The sequence below is a fragment of the Macaca mulatta genome, chromosome 17, assembly GCF_049350105.2.
Source record: "Macaca mulatta isolate MMU2019108-1 chromosome 17, T2T-MMU8v2.0, whole genome shotgun sequence".
In the NCBI taxonomy this organism is placed as follows: domain Eukaryota; kingdom Metazoa; phylum Chordata; class Mammalia; order Primates; family Cercopithecidae; genus Macaca; species Macaca mulatta.
In genome coordinates this window covers 14,714,484-14,736,954 of record NC_133422.1, presented here as the reverse complement: position 1 = coordinate 14,736,954, position 22,471 = coordinate 14,714,484, and the positions used below count along the sequence as shown (strand labels likewise).

The 22,471-nt window shown below is 33.5% G+C and overlaps 1 protein-coding gene across 7 annotated transcripts in view; it reads right to left on the bottom strand.

Annotated features, from left to right (window-relative positions):
* The window catches only part of NBEA (neurobeachin), a 742,365-nt gene that overhangs the window by 627,261 nt on the left and 92,633 nt on the right, over positions 1 to 22,471 (bottom strand). For all 7 annotated transcript variants that reach the window (XM_028837519.2, XM_028837523.2, XM_028837524.2 and 4 more), the window contains exons 2-7: positions 15,706 to 15,937; positions 11,891 to 11,991; positions 11,538 to 11,633; positions 8,164 to 8,285; positions 6,457 to 6,583; positions 233 to 352 (exon numbers count right to left, since the gene is read on the bottom strand). In XM_028837519.2, coding sequence (XP_028693352.1) covers positions 233 to 352; positions 6,457 to 6,583; positions 8,164 to 8,285; positions 11,538 to 11,633; positions 11,891 to 11,991; positions 15,706 to 15,937 — 798 coding nt within the window. The remainder of the gene's footprint in view (positions 1 to 232; positions 353 to 6,456; positions 6,584 to 8,163; positions 8,286 to 11,537; positions 11,634 to 11,890; positions 11,992 to 15,705; positions 15,938 to 22,471) is intronic.

Here is a 22,471-nt window from a genome sequence, read left to right as displayed (position 1 = left end):
AGGTTTTTTATCTAAAAAACTTAAAACTTTGGCCAAATGTTTGTTTTTTATCATTAATCATGTCTTTTAGCAATTTTCTTATACTAAATTTAACAATGAAAGATTCATTTTAATAAAAAGAATAAATTTTCTAAGTTTTAAGTTGCTACCAAACTATTTTATAATTCAATTCATATTGTAATGATAGATCATTCTCTCAAATGAAAACACAGACAGAAAAATAAAGACTTACATCATTTGTGTTAACATGCCAAGCCATATCACCATAAGATACCAGTTGTCCATTAACATAACACCGAATTTCACTGTTCCTCCATCGATTGTAAATGTGGACAATGCTGATCATGTACCACTTAAATAAAAAAAAAGCAAATATATCAATATGTAATGTTTGGTTATTATGGTCTAAAATGCAGTTATAACATTCATAAAACCCTACAAGAATATGCTGACAGGACTATTAATGATCATCTAATACCACTTCCTCAAGCTCCCCCTCCAATCTCTCATTTCACAGATGGTAGAAGTAGCACATAAAGAATATTCTTGGAGAAGACAAGAACTACAACCCCTTGACCTCCAGAGTGATATTCCTTCCACTATACCAAGATGTGAAATTGTGGAAATATAATTTATTTGTGTTCATTCATTTAAAATTTACATTGTGCCAGGCACTGCAGACACCCAAGGCTGACCAGTTCTCCTAGAATTTATGAGCTAGTATAAGAAATATATATGACACAATTAAACAAATGTAGAATTATAAATCATGGTGATTACAGTGAGGAGAAAAAGAACAGTATAAACTGAAAAAGAATAAACTAGGATTCTACTTTGGATTGCGTGGTCAGGAAAGATCTGTCAAAGAAACAACATTAGCATCTATAATAAGATTTAGGTAGCTTCAATTTCACAATTTAGATTTAGTAAATCCAGTGATAATTATATAATTAATAACTTAATGTGGGAATATTTATTAAGAATAAATGAATGAGTTCATATTAAGTGCCCATTTTACAGTTACTGGTATCAAAAAGCATTTTAAGTACCTATTTTAATATGGATGGTTTGATATCTGAAACAACCTTTAGTCGCTTGAGAGTTAATAGCCTAAAATTGAGCATATAGAAATATTTTTTTCTAAAGTATAGAAAAATACAAATGATTTGTAAACATTTGAACAAGTATGCTTTCTGAACGGGGGAAAATTAACCGGTTTCTCCCTCCCTCCAAAATATAAAATACAAACTTTCTTCTACAGATTATTTAAATGCACTATTCAATTATTTCATATATATTTTGAGAAATAAAAAGTTATAATAATCCTTAATCACTAAAATATAAGTTATTTCAAGGTATCTAAAATACTTTGAGCAAAATTCAATTTTGTTCATTTCAATTTAGAAAATAAAAATAGACTGGACACGGTGGCTCATGCCTGTAATCCCAGCACTTTAGGAGGCCAAGGTGGGCAGATCAGTTGATGTCAGAAGTTCGAGACCAGCCTGGCCAACATGGTGAAACGCTGTCTCTACTAAAAATACAAAAATTAGCCAGGCGTGGTGGCATGTGCCTGTAATCCCAGCTACTCGGGAGGTTGAAGCACAAGAATTACTTGAACCTGGGAGGCAGAGATTGCAGTGAGCCAAGATTGCACCACCGCACTCCAGCCTGGGCGACAGGACAAGATGTTGTCTCAAAAACAAAAAACAAAAAAAAAAGAAAAAGAAAAGAAAAAGAAAAAAAATAGTGTGTTAGAGAACTCAAAAAAGTCAGTAATACAAAACAACAGTGTCCTTCTATAAAAGCAAGGTCAGGTCAAGACATTTAACTGTCTAAAATGCACATCCTTTTTTTAAGTTTTTTTTCATTCCAGGTAATTATTAATTTATTGCAAACTAAGTCTTCCACTTGATTCGAAACCAACATATATGTTAGCCCTGATTAAAATCAGAAGAGAAAATCTTTAATGTAGTCATTTAACAATTGTTTCTAAATAATACAAAATTATCAAGAAGAAACCATAAAAAAGAGCGTCAAATAAATTTAAGAAAAATCTTACAGAAGTTTACAAGTATAAGAATTAAAATTTGCATATATTACCTTCACTGAATTTGAAAATATTCAACCAGAATGCTACCTAAATAACATAGAAGATACAAACTTGATATTGTGGAGTAAAATGTGTAAAATCTTTGCATTTTTAAAGAGAAGGGACACAAATAAATGCCTACATATAGGCAAAGATTTCCTGCCCAAAGACAGTTTTAAGATAAATACTAGATGTAATATTATACTTATTGGTGTACTTGCTATAAAACAAAGTACTCATTCAAACAATACTTACTGAATTCTTACTACTCCAGATAACTCAATGTTCTTACTACTCCAGATAACTCAATGTACTGGGCAGCAAGAATTTTACTTCATAAAGACATGAATTGGATTCCCAAGTTACTAGCTCTATGGCTTTTGGCAAATTACTTAGCATCTCTGAAAAAGGGGAATAATAATGCCTACTTTATGGATTCCTTGTGAATATTATAAATAGATAATATATGAAAACTATGAAGAAAAGTTCCCAATGTATTTGGCACCCATAAATGACATACCATTAACTAAACTGCTATTTTGTTTTTATCTACTATGTCCTCATGATGAGGTTCATTTATGCTAAAATTGATTATTATTTACCTTTCAGAATCATTCATTCATTCAAAAAATGTACTGACAGCCTACTTTATGCCAAGTATCTTGTCCCAACCTTGGATCATGGGTATATAAAGACAGACAACATATACACACTGAAGGAAGTTTCACTAGAGAAACAGTTATGAGAACAATAGGGAGTATCTAAAATACAGATGTGGGAGTAATACAAGTAATTACTATAAGTAACTGGGAAGGAAAGACAAATAGAGAAGAAAGACTATCATAGAAGTATTCACTGAAAGATAAATGAACCGTAAGACTAAGCTTTAAGGATGAAAAGGAATTGTTCAGTAGACAGGGGTTAAAAAAAATTCCAGGCAGAATCTTAATATGATACAGCACAAATGCTTGACAAAATTTTCCTCAGTGTGTAGGTTTAGCAGGAAAAAAAACAAAAACAAAAACAAAAACAGGCAAAGACCAGATTGTAAACAGACCTTTAGGAACCTGGCCTTTGTTTTTTGCATAATGTGGTATAACCAAATAATTCTGAGGAGGAAAGTTAAAACGATCAGCTCCATAGTTAAAGAAAATAACTGCAGCAATGTGGAGGTGAGATAGGTAGGCAAGTGTGGATAAAGACAAAAACTGAAGAAACACTGCAAAGGTTTAGGTAAGATACCATAAGCCGCTGAACTAAGACAAAGGCATCAATAATTTTTTTTTTTTTTTGGGGGGGATGGAGTCTCGCTCTGTCGCCCAGGCTGGAGTGCAGTGGCCGGATCTCAGCTCACTGCAAGCTCCGCCTCCCGGGTTCCCGCCATTCTCCTGCCTCAGCCTCCCGAGTAGCTGGGACTACAGGCGCCCGCCACCTCGCCTGGCTATTTTGTATTTTTTTTTAGTAGAGACGGGGTTTCACCGTGTTAGCCAGGATGGTCTCCATCTCCTGACCTCGTGATCCGTGATCCAAAGTGCTGGGATTACAGGCTTGAGCCAACGCGCCCGGCCCCGGCTAGTTTTTTTTTTTTTTTTTTTTTTTTTTTTTTTTGTATTTTTTAGTAGAGACAGGGTTTCATCGGGTTAGCCAGGATGGTCTCGATCTCCTGACCTCGTGATCCGCCCGCCTCGGCCTCCCAAAGTGCTGGGATTACAGGCTTGAGCCACCGCGCCCAGCCAAAGGCATTAATAATTTTAAAGTGAGGATGGGAGTTAACTAACAGAACTGATAGGAAGTGTTAACATACAAAAGGGGAGTCTAAAATGGCTTCCAATTTTCACTTAGATGGGTAAGGGTACCATTAACTTAAGATAATTAATACAGAAAAATTATTCAGATTTGGAGTTTATCAAGGTTTGCTTTTGGTTATAACAATAATATATGATAAAATTAAATGAATGAATAAACAAATGCACTGATTAATGAGCTGATCCCAGTAAAGACCATAGTACTTATTCACAAGAAAAGTAACTTTTCTCTTTCCTTGGTACATCAAACTGTACTCTACAGATGACACAAGTGAGTTTTTCAATGGTTAAAAAAAAAAAAAGCCTAACTTTTGATCTGATATACCTTGACTAAAGAAAATAAAAATAAACTTGGAAACTATGTGTGCATAGTGATATTATGTATATACAGTGAAGTCTGCATTTAGTCTGAGACTCAAAAAGAAATTTATAAAAGGACACAACCAGTAATAAGGAAAAAAAAGATCTATATTAAGAATCCACAAGATATATATATATATAAAGATATGAAAATAAATTGAAGATTAAAAAGTACAGCATGATATCAACAGTAGCTAATATGTCTAGAGCACATATCAACATTAGGTAACATGCTAATGGTTTATATCCATTTTCACAAGTTCTAACAGCTGGTTAAGTAGTGCAGCTCGGAAAGCAAAAGTTTTAATGTAAAGATTTCTTTTTGAAAGGCCAGTAAATTTCTTATTAGGAAGGATAACAACAACTTAGCTAGGGCATCTGTGGAAAACTAAAGAAAGGAATAAATAAGAGAATGAACTTATTATAATGAAACACAGTAAAAGCAAATATTTGTGATGTTTCAAGGTTTGTGAGAATCTTCACAGAAGACTTTTTAAAATCCACATCATTCTCTGGACCTGCTCCTAACTAGACCCCTTAGAATCACTGCATATTGAGAGCTTTACAAAGGAGAATGTGTTTTCCACAAGTAAACAGTGAAGAAGACACAAAATAGAAAAAGTGAGAACAAATGGGTTAAAGTGCTTTTTATTGGTTAATGACAATTTCATTTGGTTATAACTTCACTCTAATTGTCTGCATGTGTATTCTTTAAACCACTGTTTCCTAAAATTGTCTGATGAGAAAAGTTACCTAGAATATTTGTTAAAAACACACAATCCTAACATGAAAAATTATTATACCAACAACTGTACTTCTAATCAATTCCACTGAAATTCAAAATAATTTGGCACTTTTAGCAAACTATCTTGGTCTCACCTTAATTCTAATAAAACAGAATTTCCAGAGCAAAGTGACTGGTATTAAAATAATCTATTTGTATTAAAAAAGAAAGAATACAACATTATAATGAACAAATATATGTATTCAGAATCATTGCTTTTTAAACTATTTTCTAAGTATATATTAATGAATTATTGTTAAATTGATATTCTTTAATAGAAATGACAGTAACTGACATTAAATATAAAGCAAATATTTTTCGTTAGAATCATGTAAAATTTAAACAAATTTTTGAAAATACCACCCAAAATAATTTCTCTGTATATAGCAAGACACACATCAGATCGTAAGTAACAAGAAAACAAACAAAAAAGATATGAAAAAGAAATAAAGACCTCCCCCTCACCGCATCTGGGTTCATCATATCTGTTATGATTGTACCATTAATCACAAAGGGTAAGGTGATATTTCTGTCAGGAGAAGTCAGTGTGCCCTAAAAAATGTTGACAATCTCACTGTCATATACCCAAGAAAGAACCCTGAACCTGGAAGGGGACAAAGCCTTAAACATGTGTGACAGGAACTCCTTTGCACTCTGTCCTTGTTTTCTTTCATCTGGACTTTCAGATAGTTTGTTACTCTGACACAAAGACGGAGTCTGGTAGACAGGCAGGAAAATCTCTCTAGAAAATGCCATCTAATTATGAATGAATTATCTCTTATAATTCTAATCATACAGTTGCACAGTTCTCTGCATTTTCTCTTTAGAGCAGTTTTTAAAATGTGTTTTGGCCTTGTCTCTGCTATTATTTAGGATATTAAGTAAAGACACATTTCATGAGCCAAAACTAATAGCACAGCAACATTCTTCTCCTTGAAGCCAGCATTATTAAAGCATCAGAAATTAACAAAACCTTCCATCTTAGGAAACAAGACTCAGAACTACTAGGATTAGGTGAATCTCCCACACACACACAAAAAAAGTAATGGTGCATTGCTTAATCTGAGGGTTTAACATTTAGCTTTTTTAAAAAAGGGCAAATATTTATAAATCCCTAGTGCCTACAATGGTGTCCAATACTCAGTAAATAATAAGTATTTATCGAAAGAATGCCATAGAACAGATCACACTGAGATAATGAGAGACGGTAACAGAAATGCATCACAGAAGATCAAAACACTTATTTTATAGAAGATAAAAATCAAACATAAAAATAAAAAGGAAACACAGACAAGGATAAGAGAAAACCATTAAAAGCATAGGAAAACCAGTGAAAGAGAATACTACAGAGGTTATAAAAGAGTTAAGAATTCTGTCATAACAGGTGAGTTATAAAAATATTTACTTTTACCTACCTTGCGTGGCTGAAAATCGTATTTCACACAATGCTGAAAACCTTTCCCTTTGGACTTCAATGATGTGACTATTAAACAGTTGCCAACAAAATGAGCAGAGTAACCAACTCCTTTGCTAGTACGAAAACTGCAAAGACAACTGACAATGGTATAATATCCTCTGATAAAAAGAACTAAACACCTAATGGCTATTAAACATTCTTATGAAAATAAAACTTATTTCCCTGTACAGTAGAAGCAGTTTAATATGTGTCAAATAAAAACTAAACAAAAATATAAAAGGTTTAGTTATAAGTAAATATAAGAAATTTAAACTGGGAAACAAAAGACTATGAAAGCTTTTAGTATTTCAATCTAATATCTCAGACATACTTAAAAACAAATTAATTGCCAACAAAAACCTACCACCAAGTAGACTTTATCTACTTTTAAGGACCATTTGCAATCAGCAAATACAGAACACGTTTACACAAAGTTCACATTTTAAATAACAATCTGCTCTATAATCCTTTGAAAAGAGCTTACAAATTAAAAACAAAAAGAAAAAAAAACTTGGTCAGAGTCAAGGTTGATAAATAATGCAGCTGATCAAGTAAAGCAGTACATTTTTAGTTTAAAAAAATAAAAAGATGTAACTATGAAATATAGTTGTTTTCTTCTACAGAAGCATTCCCCTTAGCTGTAAATTTAATCACAATGTAGAAAAATGTTTAATCATTGAAAAATGAAGGTACCACTGAAATTAATGTATGACCTCCCAAAATGACCACTCTGAAGTCCAACCCCATTTATGTTTGGAAGTTCAGATGCTTATTTAAAACTTGCTCTCATTTTATCCATATATAATATTTTATAATAGAACTTCAGAAGATAGTAATAGGTCACGTATTTCTTTGCTCACATTTCTGACCCAGCCATTAAACAAAGAGCTTTAAATACGATTCTCTCATTAAATCCTATGGGATAGACACTATTACTATCCTCATCTTATAGTTGAAGACACCAAAAATACAGGGTGAATAGTAGGTGGTGAAGCCAAAACTTGAACACAGGCAGTCTTATTTCAGAGTATTGCAAGTATTAAATGAGTTCATATATATAAACATTTACAATGCCTAGCATATAATATGGCAATCAATGAATGTTTGATGTTCTTATTCATAAGTATGCTGACTGTGCATCATTACTGGCATACTAAAATTACCAAGCTTTCAACCCTTACAGATCAACACATTGTTAGGTTGATCAACTCATTCTAGTTGTCCACACCAAATAATCTTACCTTATAATTTCTTACGTAGTTATTATTAACAATTTTCAAGCATATGTCAGTTATGCTAATAGAACAAAGTAAGTGAAAAGGCAAAAATGAATGAAATCTGGTAAAAGTTTGGAATTTTTTTCAGGGACCAGCAATCCTCACTAAAATTCCCACAACTGATATACATTGAAGGAGACTGGGACAGAAAGTCTGTACCTTTGACTTTTAAATTGTAATTGAAAAAGAATGATAATTGTGAGGCAGATGACCTAGAATCAATAGCAAAATAAATGCATATATACACACATAAATAAAACTGATTTACAGTGTCTTCACAGTTTTAGCATATATACATATATATATATATTCTAAGTTGCCTTGAGACTATACATTTATAGAATTCAAGTACTTAAAGAAATAGGTCCTAAAATTAAACATTTACTTACCAATAAAGATAAGGTTTATCCTTGTCAACATTAATGTTATTTAATGGATCCATACGAAACCAAGTGTTTAAGGTGAAGCCATTCTGATAAGGCCACTTTGCAATAGGAGGCAAGGCAATTGCCTACAAGGCAATGAGAAAAGGTACAAAAGTATCATTTAAAGAAATGTGATAGTAGCTAATGTCAAATATGGCTTTTGCAGATTAAATAACAATCAAAGTATAAATATCAGAAAATCACAAACAAATCCATAAAATAAAAGCTAGTATTTTATTAAAACAATCTAACTAAACCTAAATAGTATTTGTTGATTATAGAAGCATTCAATTTTCAAATACTCAGTGAATTAGATTTTCTCTCTAGGTTACATAGCAGGTTTCAGACTATATACTCCAAGAAGTCCCCATCTAGTTTCATCAGTATACATACAGTCTCTTACATATAAGCCTCCCAATTTCAGTTTTCTATGGTTTATGCTAGGTTTTCAGTAGTAATCCATTTGGTTAAAGGAGATTGAATATTTAAAGCCAAAAATGACTGAGCTAGAAAATGTTAACGGAATCAATATTGAAGACATGCAAGCATTAAGAGAGAATGTTTATAATGCTAACAACATTGAAACCAAGAAAGGCAAAGCATGACATTTATTACTCAGAAACTTAACCACTGATATTTATAAACAAAAAGGATTCAGATCCATTCAAAAGCAGACAAGGAAAAATAGCAATCAAATAAAATAGCTATCCCTTGAAAATAGCACTCAAATAAAATGTAGCCATTCTAAGGAATAAATGAGAAAGTAGCTGATTATTTCACCTGACTTCAAGAAACATCTGAATGGATTTATTTATTTTCCTAGGCTTTATCCAAATTCTACATAAAAGATAATTACCCATTATGATCTTAAAATTAACCTGTTCCCCAAACAGATCCTCATATTGCTGATAATGGCCTTTCTCAAATAAAATACAGCCCTTCTATGTCAAAAATCTTCTGCATTCAGAATAAAATTTAAATTTCTTCAGGTTATACAAGACTTCCCACATGCTATGGCTCCAACAAACCCTTGTGATTTTATCCTCCTCTACTACCCAAACCCACATTCCAAAGTACATCTAAATATACCAGCTATTCCACTTCTTTTACAGTTCCTCTTTCTATACATCATGTTGCTTCTATCCAAATCATTCTTCCTTTCAACAAAATCTCAATTATTCTTTAATGGCAGACTAATATGTTCCTCATCTGTGAAGCTTTCCTGGACTTCAACCTAGCGTGATTTCTCTTTTCAACTGTGTTCCCATAGTTATGAGTACCTAAATCTACAGTGTCATTTATAACTCTTATTGTAACAAGCTGTATCTGCATGTCTAGCCATCAGAGTTCTTCAAGAGTAAGGAATGTAGTATACTCCAAGCATAATGACTGAAGATATAGAAAATACTCTGTAGGTGGCCAATAAATAATCTCAAAATAGTCAAAGATTTCTAAGTACTTGTTGTTAAAAAAAAAAAATACACATACACACATACGCATGCGCACAAACACACACACACATACACACACACACACACACACACAATTTCAAATGAAGAGTTAAACCCTATAGTAACCTTTCAGATTTTAGTATTTAAGCCACTAGTTCAGGCAGTTTTATTATCATACAATATAAATAACATTTTATTGTCAAACAATATGTAACTTTTCTTGACTCTTTAAAACAGGGAATATTTTACCTTGATCTAATAGATGAACTTACATTCCAAATATATAATGAACTCTTAGGATAATAAGATAAACAACCAAAATTTTTAAATGAACAGAAGATTTGAACAGAACATCACAAATGAAGATATAAGAATGGCCAATAAACACATGAAAAATGCTCATCATGATCAGTCATGAATGAAATGCAAAATTAAAACTATGATGAGGTACCATTACAGTAGATTCCCCTCTTATCTGTGGTTTCATGGTTTCAGTTACCCATGGTCAACCACAGTCCAAAAACAGGTGAGTACAGTACAGTAAGATATTTTGAAAGAGAGACAATGAGGGAGGAGAAGGAGGGAGAGACAACACTCACAAAAGTTTTACAATAATATATTGCTATAATTGTTATGTTTTATTATTAGTTATTGTTGTTAATCTCTTTCTGTACCCAGTTTGCGAATTAAACTTTATCACAGGTATGTATGTAGAGGAAAAAAACATAGTATATATTATATACATGGTTCAGTACCATCCACGGTTTCAGGTATCTACTGAGCCAGTCTTAGAACATATATTCCCCATGGATAAGGCGGGACTACTGTACACAACCATTTAAATCCCTCAAATTTAAAAGACTGAAAATGTCCAGGAGGCAGATCAAGTGGGACTCTCATACACAGCTTATGAAAATGTACAATGTTCTAATACAGAAAACAAGTAGACAGTTTCTCATGAAAGTAAACAGGCAGTTACCATAAAACCCATCAATCTCACTCAGGTATTTAATCGAAATATAAGAAAACATATGTCCATAGAAAGACCTGTGCTCAAATGTTCACAGCAGTTTTATTTATAACAGCCAAAAACTAGAAACTCAAAAGTCCATCAACTAGTGAATGGATAGGATGGATAAACTGTGGTATATCCATAAAATACAATACTACTCAAAAAAAAAAAAAAAAAAAAAGACAAGAGAATAAAACAGTAATTAAAACTACAACATAGAAAATTTCAAAAGCATCATGGTAAGTGAAAGAAGCCTGATACAAAAGACAATATACCAGGCCAGGTGCAGGGGCTCACACCTGTGATCCCAGCACTTTCGTGGGCCTAGGCGGGCAAACAGCAGGTCAGGAGTTTGACAGCAGCCTGGCCAACATGGTAAAACCCCGTCTCTACTAAAAATACAAAAATTAGCTGGGCACAGTGGCGGGTGTGTGTAATACCATCTACTCAGGAGGCTAAGGCAGGAGAATTGCTTGAACGGGGGAGGCAGAGGTTGCAGTGAGCTGCGATCACACCACTGAACTCCAGCCTGGGTGACAGCAAGACTCCGTCAAAAAAAAAAAAAAAAGACTATACTGTATGATTTTATTTATATGACAATCTAGAAAAGGCTAAACTACAGGAACACAAAGCAAAGTAAATCAGAAGTAGTAAGAAGTGAGGATGGGTAGGGGGGAATGTCTTCCAACAGGCACAAGGGAATTTGGGGAAGTGATGGAATTGTTGAAATCATTATATAGTAGTGGTTGTATGACTTCCAAACTCATCAAATTGTACTTTCTAAACTGGTAAATTTTATTATATGTAAATTAAACCTTACTAAAGTTGACCTAAAAATAAATAAATAAAAATCAGCACATGTATTTAAAACTTACCGCAGCACTACAACCAGGGAAATTGAAAAAAGTATCAGGACCATGTCTCTGTGGCATCTGATTAAGAACTGATAATAATTTTACTGCATGTCTTGGCTGGGGAAACAATAAAAGAAATAAATGTCATTGTACAAATTTAACAACAATACTTAATATACCACGTTAGCCACTGGACTGTTTTTTAACTAGAGAGAAAATTAATTTTAAATCATTTATAAAACATTTACTAAATCATTTAAGAGGAAAGCAATTTCCATTATAAATTCAAGTATATAGCTCTCTAGAGACAAACTTTTGAACATTAAGTATTAATGAACTAATACTGAATACCTTTCCCTCTGACCACAGCTTACCCAGATTCCACTTTCTCCTCGAAGCATGCTGAACAAAAGCTTCAACTCCTTGACAGTGATGCTGTAGCTGGCAAGAACCCCCAACATATCAACTAGAAGATCTTCAAAGGAAAATAAAGTTATTCTGAACTCTAGTCATGAGCTGCCATCTGTCAAGGTAATATACTTTTTGAAAGATAAAAGTTGTCATTGTCATCTCTCTCTATATATATGTATCTAATACAGCTAAATGTCCTCATGAATAGCCATCCCAATTAACAATTTTTAACTCATTAAATAACCAAAATAATTTATTTCAATTATATGATTTTCCCCCATTAAATCACCAATGCAATTAAGCTCTCTTAGCAGAAATGTAAAATAGATTTTATATATTCCCAGAACACATACACACACACACCACAACACAGCCTGCTGTGTGCAGGGAAAGGTAGGTAAAAATATGAAAATATACAAAGATGTAAAATTGTAAATTGGTTATTGTCAAATGAAAAAGTAACAGCTGACTATATTGTCTTTCAGAATTGTCCATTCTTAATATATTCTTGGTATATTCCTTGGCCCACTAGCAATTTTTACCACTTACTCCAGGTGAGACATTATTCCAAGTGGTTTACATATACTAACCTCACAAATCCTCATACCAAGCCTATGAGGTAAGTACCATTTTTATCCCCTTGTAAAATGAGTAAATTGTGGCACAGATAATTTATTCACATTGCTCAAGAACACAGACCTAGTAAGTGGTAGAATCAGGATTCAAACCCAGACAGTATAGTTTCAGAACCCTCACTCTTACACACTAGTCTGTAAGTACATTACTAATGGTATCCATCATGCTAGTGTGAGTGTACATGTGCATATAACAGACCAGCACACCTAATAATGAGAAAAATTACACATTTAATCTCTTGTCTCTGATTGCTTTCTCTACATATTGTGATTAATACTTCTTCTGCCATTGTTCTTTGCAAGAAATTGAACATCTAAACATTTATACTTCATTTCCTCAATTTCTAAAGCACTTCTTAAGAATGAAACATACTACAAAGGTTATTACAAAGCAATACACATATATATTCTAAAAGCTTATAATCAATTAATAAAAAGGTTAGGTTAGGGTAAGCTGAAATACTTAGTACTGATATATAATGTGTATTATTCAATATCATATCACAGATTAATAACTGGAATTTGAGACTTTAAAAAATATTTCTCATTTGTATATTTCAAAATTGAAACTTAGTATGCTTATTTTCATCAATTAATAATTAATCAATTCATAAATAATTTTATTTAACACACAATAAGCAAGTAATCTCTACAATAAAAGTGTGACAGTGGATATGCCACTTTCAGAGTAATATTTTAACGAAATAAAACATGTCATCACTTAAGCAACAAAAATGTATGAAAATATTAGTATATATAGGTCAAAAAGCATGTTTCTATAAAAAATTCAAGTACTGTAAAAACCCTAAGCTAATATGAAGTATTTTTGTCTTAGTCCATTTAATGTTTCTATAATATGAAGTATTTGTAAGCAATTAGCTGCAATGGCAACCTTTACAGAAGATTTCTTAAAGGTTTACATAAAATACTTTAAAAAAACTTTTTAAAATATTTGCAACATCTAAATTTTTTTTCAAGTTATACAAGTCTTTATCTTATCTCCCATGTATGTCACAAAAAGTAATCTATTAACTTTGTATTTAATTAGAAATTTTTAAAAATTCCTTGCATATTATATATGTAACACAACGAAGCAGCTCAGTTTAATTCTATTACAGAAGATATTTTCTGGAGAACAAGATTAAAAACAATCAGAAATTATTTTTAAAAGAGAAAAAATAGTAATTACTTATATATTGTATATGTAACACAACCAAGCAGCTCAGTTTAATTCTATTATAGAAGGTCTTCTTTTCTGGAGAACAAGATTGAAAGTAATCAGAAATGATTTTTTTTTAAAGGAAAAATACTAACACCATGAAATTTTCTCATCAATTTGCTATACATATTTAATTTAGCCACTTCTAGTAACACTTATACTATATTATTAAATAAAAAGGACCCCATTGAACTTAACATACTACAATACATTCAGATATGAATGTTAGTAGTGTTTTGGTGGCTGCCGGTTCTTCCTTAGTATAATATTCAAAGTTTAATTTCTCTATTAAAAAGCAAGACAGAGGTATTTTTCTGACATTTATTCTCTTTTCTCATATCCTTCCAACATCAAGCTCTTTTGAAGGGAAATGCTAGAAACTGCAAAAAGTGAAAGTTTTGTGTTATTAATATTATTACTGAGAAAAAGATAAGAGAATTAAGGAGCTTTATATAATAGCAATGTCAAGATATGAACTTCTATGGTACTGTCACTGTTACATTTCAGTGCTGATGAATTATGTACCAGTAAATTACTATATGTGTAATTTTGGCTCATTCTCTAAACTGCACTCCATAGAGAAGCAGCCAGTTTACAAAAGAAAAAAAAAAGAGCTTAAGCTCAGATATAAGAATTGAAAGATCATGTGATGTCCTACAAAACATGTGTACACATAAGTCTATATTAATACATTCCTATTAAGTAACTCTAGAATTTATAGAAATGCTACTATTAATATATCTTTATTAAAAAGGTATTTTAAGAAACAGATGTCTAAATCTCATTTTTCATCAAGTTAGCCATCAGTACCCCATACAGGGACTGCTAAACCATTCTAAAAAAAGATATATGCCACCCTGAAGGTAATTAGATATGATTTTTAATATATTTTCTCAGAAAATCAAATTTTTTGAAATATTTAAATTAAAAGCATTCTTTTTGCAATTTTGCATTCTTTTTTAACCCATTTTTCATTCCATTCTTTCTTGTTTAATGTATTGTTCCATAAATTTTAAAAATAATTAAATGCATAAGCCAAAATGTTAAAGAGTATTCTCTGGTATCTGAACTACTTTCCCGGATCAGGAATGATACTGTGGAGGGTAATATCAGCACTTGTGTAATTACGAAAATGCTTTTATGTCAGAAGATACTTAGGCTGAAAATTCATGGCTTACAAAAAATAAACATTTCAAACTTTAAACTTCTTTTCTGGAATGATACTTGCTCTGGAATAATATTCAAAACACTTTTCTGAAATGCATCCAGCCACACAGGAGAATGAGTGTGCAAGGTAGTAAAGGGTTGGTGGTGAAAAAAATATAGATTTCAAAGTTACTGTTTGAAATAACCCAAACAAGCAAAACATTAGTATTTTTATCTTGAAATTCTTGGTGAATTTTATGTTCTAGCCCATAATATATTAGTTTATTTTAATACAAGTTTCTTCCAAAATGGACATGTCCAAAAGATACAACATGCTTATCTAAGACTTTTAGTACCTCCTGTCATAGTTGCATTTATGCCAGATTGAGGGGCACAGAACTAGGAGAATTTGGTAAAATGCTCATTATACAGTACTGTAATACCTATTGTGGTATTTTAATTATGTAAAAGCTTAATGAAATACTACATAAAAAGATACTGTTTATTTTTCTGATAGATTTCATAGCACTCCATGGTACTGAGATTTTCTAAAATTTAGAAAACATCAGTAATTATGTTTGTCTACTACAGTAATTATGTTTTTCTTCTTCCACTCTTCACGTTTCCCATTAATATAAAAAGTAAAATTTTCATACATTTCCATTTATTTTAAATCAAAGTAGTGTCAACAAATCTACATTACCTATGGAATATAAAGGGAAGTATGTGAAACTTTATAAACATTTAAGTTATACTTTCCTGTCAGACAACCCCATACCTGCTATCATGTCATCTACTGCACTCATTTTCAGCAATACTTGTTCAATTAGCCCAACTTCTGTGCTAGTCTGTAAATTCCGAACACTTTTTCGTAGAATGGCTGTAAACATGCTCCATATTTCTGCTTGACATGTTACATCACAGTGCTCCAAAAGCTCTGTCATGCATGTTATACTCTCAGCATCCTGGATAATAAAGTTCATCTCCAAGTCAAATTCTCCACCAACCAGCTGAAAGTAAACAGAAAGAAACAATGGTGTTAACATGGGAGGCTACTGATAACAGTAGAATGAAATAACAAGAATTCAAAACTACTACTCTAAAAAATTTCCTGGCTTCTGGTATAAAATTAATTTTGATCAAAAGTATAAGAGCTACAGGTAAGTGAAAGGTGTTGTAAGCATTGAAACTAGGGAACAGAAATCTAATTTCCACATAAATGGAAAAGACTGCTTTCAAATCTAGTAAAATAGAGCAAACTACAGCGTGTGATTCCTGGGTGGGATTCAGGAAAACTTCCTAAAAAGAGGGTTTGGCCTTTAAAAGTGATAATCAACAGAAAATATAGAATTTACTAATGATAAATTTTAAGACATGAAATTCATTTTCTTTTTTGGTATTACTAGTCTTACAGATAAGGAGATGTAACTGGGACATAAACTCCATATATAGAAGATGAAGAAATATGAAACTGATACAACTTACAATAAATACTGAAATAATGGAATGAATGTTAAAAAATAAGTTGAACAGAAATATGCAAGGTCTTGTAAAACATTTTTTTTTAAAGCAAAAATGTGAATTGGGTAAAAGAAAGCTGATTTAACAGCAACACATTTGACTTCAGCATTATGGCAAGTGAGTCCAAAGTCATACTGCCCCTCCTATTTGGTATTTTAAGTACAGTAGCAGACAAATACACATAGAATAAAATGACATAATAATACTCTTTTACTCTCTGCTGATGGAATCCCATAGGAACTATTATATTCAGTTATAAGCATCATTCTTAAAAAAGAACACTGTCAAACTGGATATCCTTTTGGTCTAAGGAATAAGATTTAGGAATAAAATAATAATCATATACAACGCCTCACAAATTTGAAGTCATTGATTCCTTCGTTCATTCAATAAATAATTTATTAAAGTCTAGAAGTTACTGTTCTGGGAACTAGAATATATGAATGTCCAAGATAAAAACCATGCACTAAAAGTGGTAAATTCTAGGAACAAAGATGTATATGTATGTATGCATACACTACTTTATTCCAAAAAACACTGAAGGTGGCTAAAAGTTATATAAAGCATGAAGGAAGACATAAAATATGAGTAGATGAGAAAAGAGGAAGCAAAGGAAAAACAAGATTAGGAACAGACAGGGAGTAGAATTAGGATCAAGAAGTAGAATTAATTTCCTGTCACTGAAAGGTATTCACAAATACTGACAGATGACCACAGAATATGAGGTAAACAGGATAAATAGTAATAATACCACCACCTAACCTTACATGGCATTTAGTACTGTTTTAAATGTTTTACATCTATTATGATACTATTATTATCTTCATTTTACAGATAAGGAATCATAGGCACAGAGTTATAAGTACGTTGAAGAATGTTACAAAATGGGTAAGAGACACAGGATCCAAACACAAGAAGTCTGTCTTCATGCAAGTTCATACAAACATTACAATCTCATTTAAGAATATTTTTTAGGAGGGAGGTGAGGTAAAATGGCAGAACAGAAAACTCCACAGATTGTCCCCCTACCCCTACCACAAGCACACTAAGTTAACCAACAACTACACAGAAAAAAGCACCTTCATAAGAGCTAAAAATCAGGTGAGCACTCACAGTACCTGGTTTTAACCTCATATTACTGAAAGAGACACTGAAAAGATAGAAAAACAGTTCTGAGTCTCTGACACCACCCCTCCCTGACCCCAGCAGCATGGCTTGGTGCCAGGAGCATCTCTGGGTGCTGGTGAAGGGACAACAGAGCAATTGTGAGGCACTGAATCCAGTGCCATCTTGTTATAGCAAAAAGAAAATCTGACCAAACTAAGCTGATGTCCACCCACAAGAAGGCATCTCAACCAGCCCTAGCCAGAGGGGAATCACTGATACCAGAGGTCCAAACTTGAGTGCCCACAAACGTCAGTATCAAAGGCCAGAGTACTCTTGGTGTCTAAGTAAAAACTTGAAAGGCAGTCTAGGCCATAAGGACTGCACCTCATAGGTGAGTCCTAGTGCTGAACTAGGCCCAAACACAGTGGACTAAAGTAGCATGGTACACACTGAGATACCAGCTGGGGCAGCTAAGGGAATGCTGGCATCACCCCTCCCCCAACCCCAGATTGAACAGCTTGTGAATACAAAAGAAACCCCTTCCTCTCACTTGAGAAGAGGAGAGGGAAGAGTGGGGAGAAGTTTGTCTTGCATCTTGTTTACCAGTTCTGCCACAGAAGAATAGGGCACCTTGAGGTCATGAGGCCCTTGTTCTGAGCTCTAGCTCTGGGACAACATTTCTAGATATGCCCTAGGCCAGAAGGAAACCCACTGCCTTGAAGGAAAGGACCCAGTCCAGGTAGCATTCATCATCTGCTAACTGAAGAGACCTTGGGTCCTGAATAACCAGCAGTGATACCACGGTACTATGTTGAGGGCCTTGGTGAGTTTCTGAGACTTGTTGGCTTCAGGTGAGACTATGCACATTACCAGCTGTGGTGGCTATGGGGCAAAACTCCTTCCGCTTGATAAAAACAGAAGGAAGAGTAAAGGGCACTTTGTCTTGCATCTTAGGTACCAACACCACCACAGTAGGGTAGAGCACCAAGTGGGCTCTTGGGGTCCCCAATTCTAGGACTTGACTCTTGGACAGCATTTCTAGACCTGCCCTGGGCCAAAGGGGAGCTCACTGACCTGACGAGTGAGTCCAAGCCAGACAGCATTCACCACAAGCTGATATAAGAGCCCTTGGTCCTTAAGGGAATGTCGGTGGTACTTTGGCAGTACTCCTCATGGCCAGGAATGGCGGTGGCTACGGGGTGAGGTTTCTCAGCCTTTGGAAAGGGGAAAGTGGAAAAGCGGAAAAGGGGAAGGACTGTGTCTTGTGGTTTGAGTGCCAGCTCAGCCACAATACAACAGAATGCCAGGTAGATTTTTAAGGTTTTTGACTCTAGTCCCTGACTCCTATATGGTATCTCTGGACCCGCTGGTGGCCAGGGGGACTTTGTCACCCTGAAGAGAAGGACACAGGCCCAGCTGGCTTTGCTACTTGCTAACTGTAGAGCCCTAGGGCCTTGAGTGAACACAGCTATAGCTGAGGAGTGATTAAGGCAGGCCTTGGGCAAGACCCAGCACTGTGCTTGCTTCAGGTGTGACCCAGCACCTCATGGTGGTGGTGGTGGTGGTCATAGGAGTGCTTGTGTCACACCACCCCCAGCTTTAGGTGTCTCAGAACAGAAAGAGAAAGAGACTCTGTGTGCTTGGGAGAAAGTAAGGGAAGAGAACAAGAGACTCTGCCTGGTAATCTAGAGAATTACCCCAGATCTTGCCCAAGGCCATCAAGGTGGTACCTCTACAAGTCTGCAAGAACTGCAGTGTCACTGGAAAGCCTTCCCAAGAAGGATGGCTACAAATAAGCTCAGGCAATGAAGAGTACAATAAATACCTAACTCTTCAATGCCCAGGCACCAAGGAACATCGACTAGCATGAACACCATCCAGAAAAACATTACCTCACCAAATGAACTAAATAAGGCACCAAGAATCAATCCTGGAAAAACAAAGATATGTGACCTTTCACACAGAGAATTCAAAACAGCTGTGTTGAGGAAACTCAAAGAAATTCAAGATAACACAGAGAAGGGATTCAGAATTCTATCAGATAAATTTAACAAAGATATTTAAATAATTTTTAAAAATCAAGCACAAATTCTGCAACTCAAAAATGCAATTGGCATACTTAAGAATGCATCAAGTCCTTTAAGAGCTGACTGGATCAAGCAGAGGAAAGAATTAATGAGCTTGAAGAAAGGCTATTTTAAAACACACAGAGGAGAAAAAAGAGTAAAAATCAATGACACGTGCCTACACAATCTAGAGAATAGCCTCAAAAGGGCAAATCTAAGAGGTATTGGCCTTAAAAAGGAGGCAGAGAAACAGATAGGGATAGAAAGTTTATTTTGAGTAAACCTTCAAATAACATAGAACTACCCAAACCTAGAGAAAATATCCAAGTACAAGAAGGTTATAGAATACCAAGCAGATTTAACCCAAAGAAGACTACCTCAAGACATTTAATAATCAAACGCCCAAAGGTCAAGAATAAAGTAAGAATCCTAAAAGCTGCAAGAGAAAAGAAACAAGAACATACAAAGGAGCTCCAATACATCAGGCAGCAGACTTTTCAGTGAAAACCTTATATGCCAGAAGACAGTGACATGGCATATTTAAATTGCTGAGGGAAAAAACCTTTTACCCTAGAATAGTATATCCAGTGAAAACATCCTTTGACTATGAAGAGGAAATAAAGACTTTCCCAAACAAATAAAAGCTAAGGTATTTCATCAACACCCGACCTGTCCTACAAGAAATGCTAAAGGGGGGTACTTCAATCAGAAAGAAAAGGGCATTAATGAGCAATAAATGATCACCTGAAAATACAAAACTTACTGGTAATATAAATACACAGAAAAACACAGAATATTATAACATTGTTACTGTGGTTTGCAAACTACTCTTATCCTAACTAGAAAGAGTAAACGATGAACCAAACAAAAATAATAACTAAAACAACTTTTCAAGACATAGGCAGTATAATAAGACATAAACAGAAACAACAAAGGCAAGTTTTTACTAGTTTCCTTTTTGCTTGTTTGTTTGCTTATGCAAATAGTGTTATGTTATCAGGTTAAAATAATGAGTGATAAGATAGTATTTGCAAGGCTCATGGTAACCTCAAACCAAAAAATATACAATGGACACACAAAAAATAAAAATCAAGAAACTAAACCAGCAGAGAAAATCATCTTCACTAGAGGAAGACAGAAATGCAAGAAAGAAGACCACAAAACAACCAGAAAACCAAAAACAAAATGGCAAAAGGATGTCCTTACTTAATAGTTAACATTGAATGTAAATAGACTAAACTCTCCAATCAAAAGACACAGATTAACTAAATGGATGAAAAAAGAAGACCTATGGTCTGTTGCCTAAAAGAAACACACTTCACCTATAAAGACACACAAAGACTGAAAATAAACAGATGGAAAAAGATATTCCATGCCAAAGAAAACCAAAAAAAAAAGCAGAAGTCACTGTACTTATATCAGACAAAAGAGATTTCAAGACAAAAACTACAAAAAGAAATAAAGAAGGTCACTATATAAAGATAAGGGTGTCAATAAGCAAGAGGATATAACAATTTCAATATATACGTATCCAACACTGGAGCACCCAGATATATAAAGGTAATATTATTACAGCTAAAGACAGATATAGGCTCCAATATCATAATATCTGGAGACTTCAAAACCTCACTTTCAGCATTGGACACATCTTCCAGAAAGAAAATAAACAAAGAAGCATCAGAATTAATCTGCACTACAGACCAAATTGAGCTAATAGATATTTACAAAACATTTCATGCAGCAGTTTCAGAATACACACTCTTTTCCTCAGCACATAGATCAACTGAAAAGACAGACCATATGTTAGGTCACAAAACAAATCTTGAGACATTCCAAAAAAATTAAATAATATAAAGCATCTTCTCTGACAACAACGGAATAAAACTAGAAATACCAAGAGAAATTTTGGAAACTATACAAATACATGGAAATTAAACGATATGCTCCTGAATGACAAGTGGGTCAATGAAGAAATTAAGAAGGAAATTGAAAATTTTCTTGAAACATAATAATAGAAATACAACATACCAAAACCTATGGGATACAGTAAAAGCAGTACTAAGAGGGATGTGTAAAGTGCCAATATCAAAAAAGAGGCAAAATATCAAATAGACAATCAAATGCTGCATCTTAAAGAACTAAATGATCAAGAGCACACCAAATCCAAAATTAGTAGAAGAAAAGAAATAATTAAGATCAGAGCACAAATAAATAAAATTGAAATAAAGAAAACAATACAAAAGATCAATGAAACAAAAAGTTTACTTTTTGGAAAGCTAAACAAAATTGACAAATCTTTAGCCAGACTAAGAGAGAGGATCCAAATAAATAAAATCAGAAATAAAAAAAGAGACATTATAACTGATACTACAAAAATTCAAAGGATCATTAGCGGCTACTGTGAGCAACAAATTAATTGGAAAACCTAGAAGAAATGGATGAATTGCTACACACATACAACTACCAAGATTGAACCAGGAAGAAACCCAAAACCCGAACAGACTAATAACAAGTTACAAGACTGAAGCTGTAATAAAAGTCTCCCAGTAAAGAAAAGCCCAGGAAATGATAGCTTCACTGCTGAATTCTAACCAAATATTTAAAGAACTAATATTAATCCTACTCAAACTATTCTGAAAAATAGAGAAGGGCATACTTTCAAATAGAGGAGGAAAGAATACTTCCAAACTCATTCTACAAGGCCAGTATTACCCTGATACCAAAAGCAGTCACAGACACATCAAAAAAAGAAAGGAAGAAAGGAAGAAAGAAAGAAAACAAAACAAAACAAAACAAAACAAAACTACAGTCCAATACCTCCGATGAATATTGATGCAAAAATCCTCAACA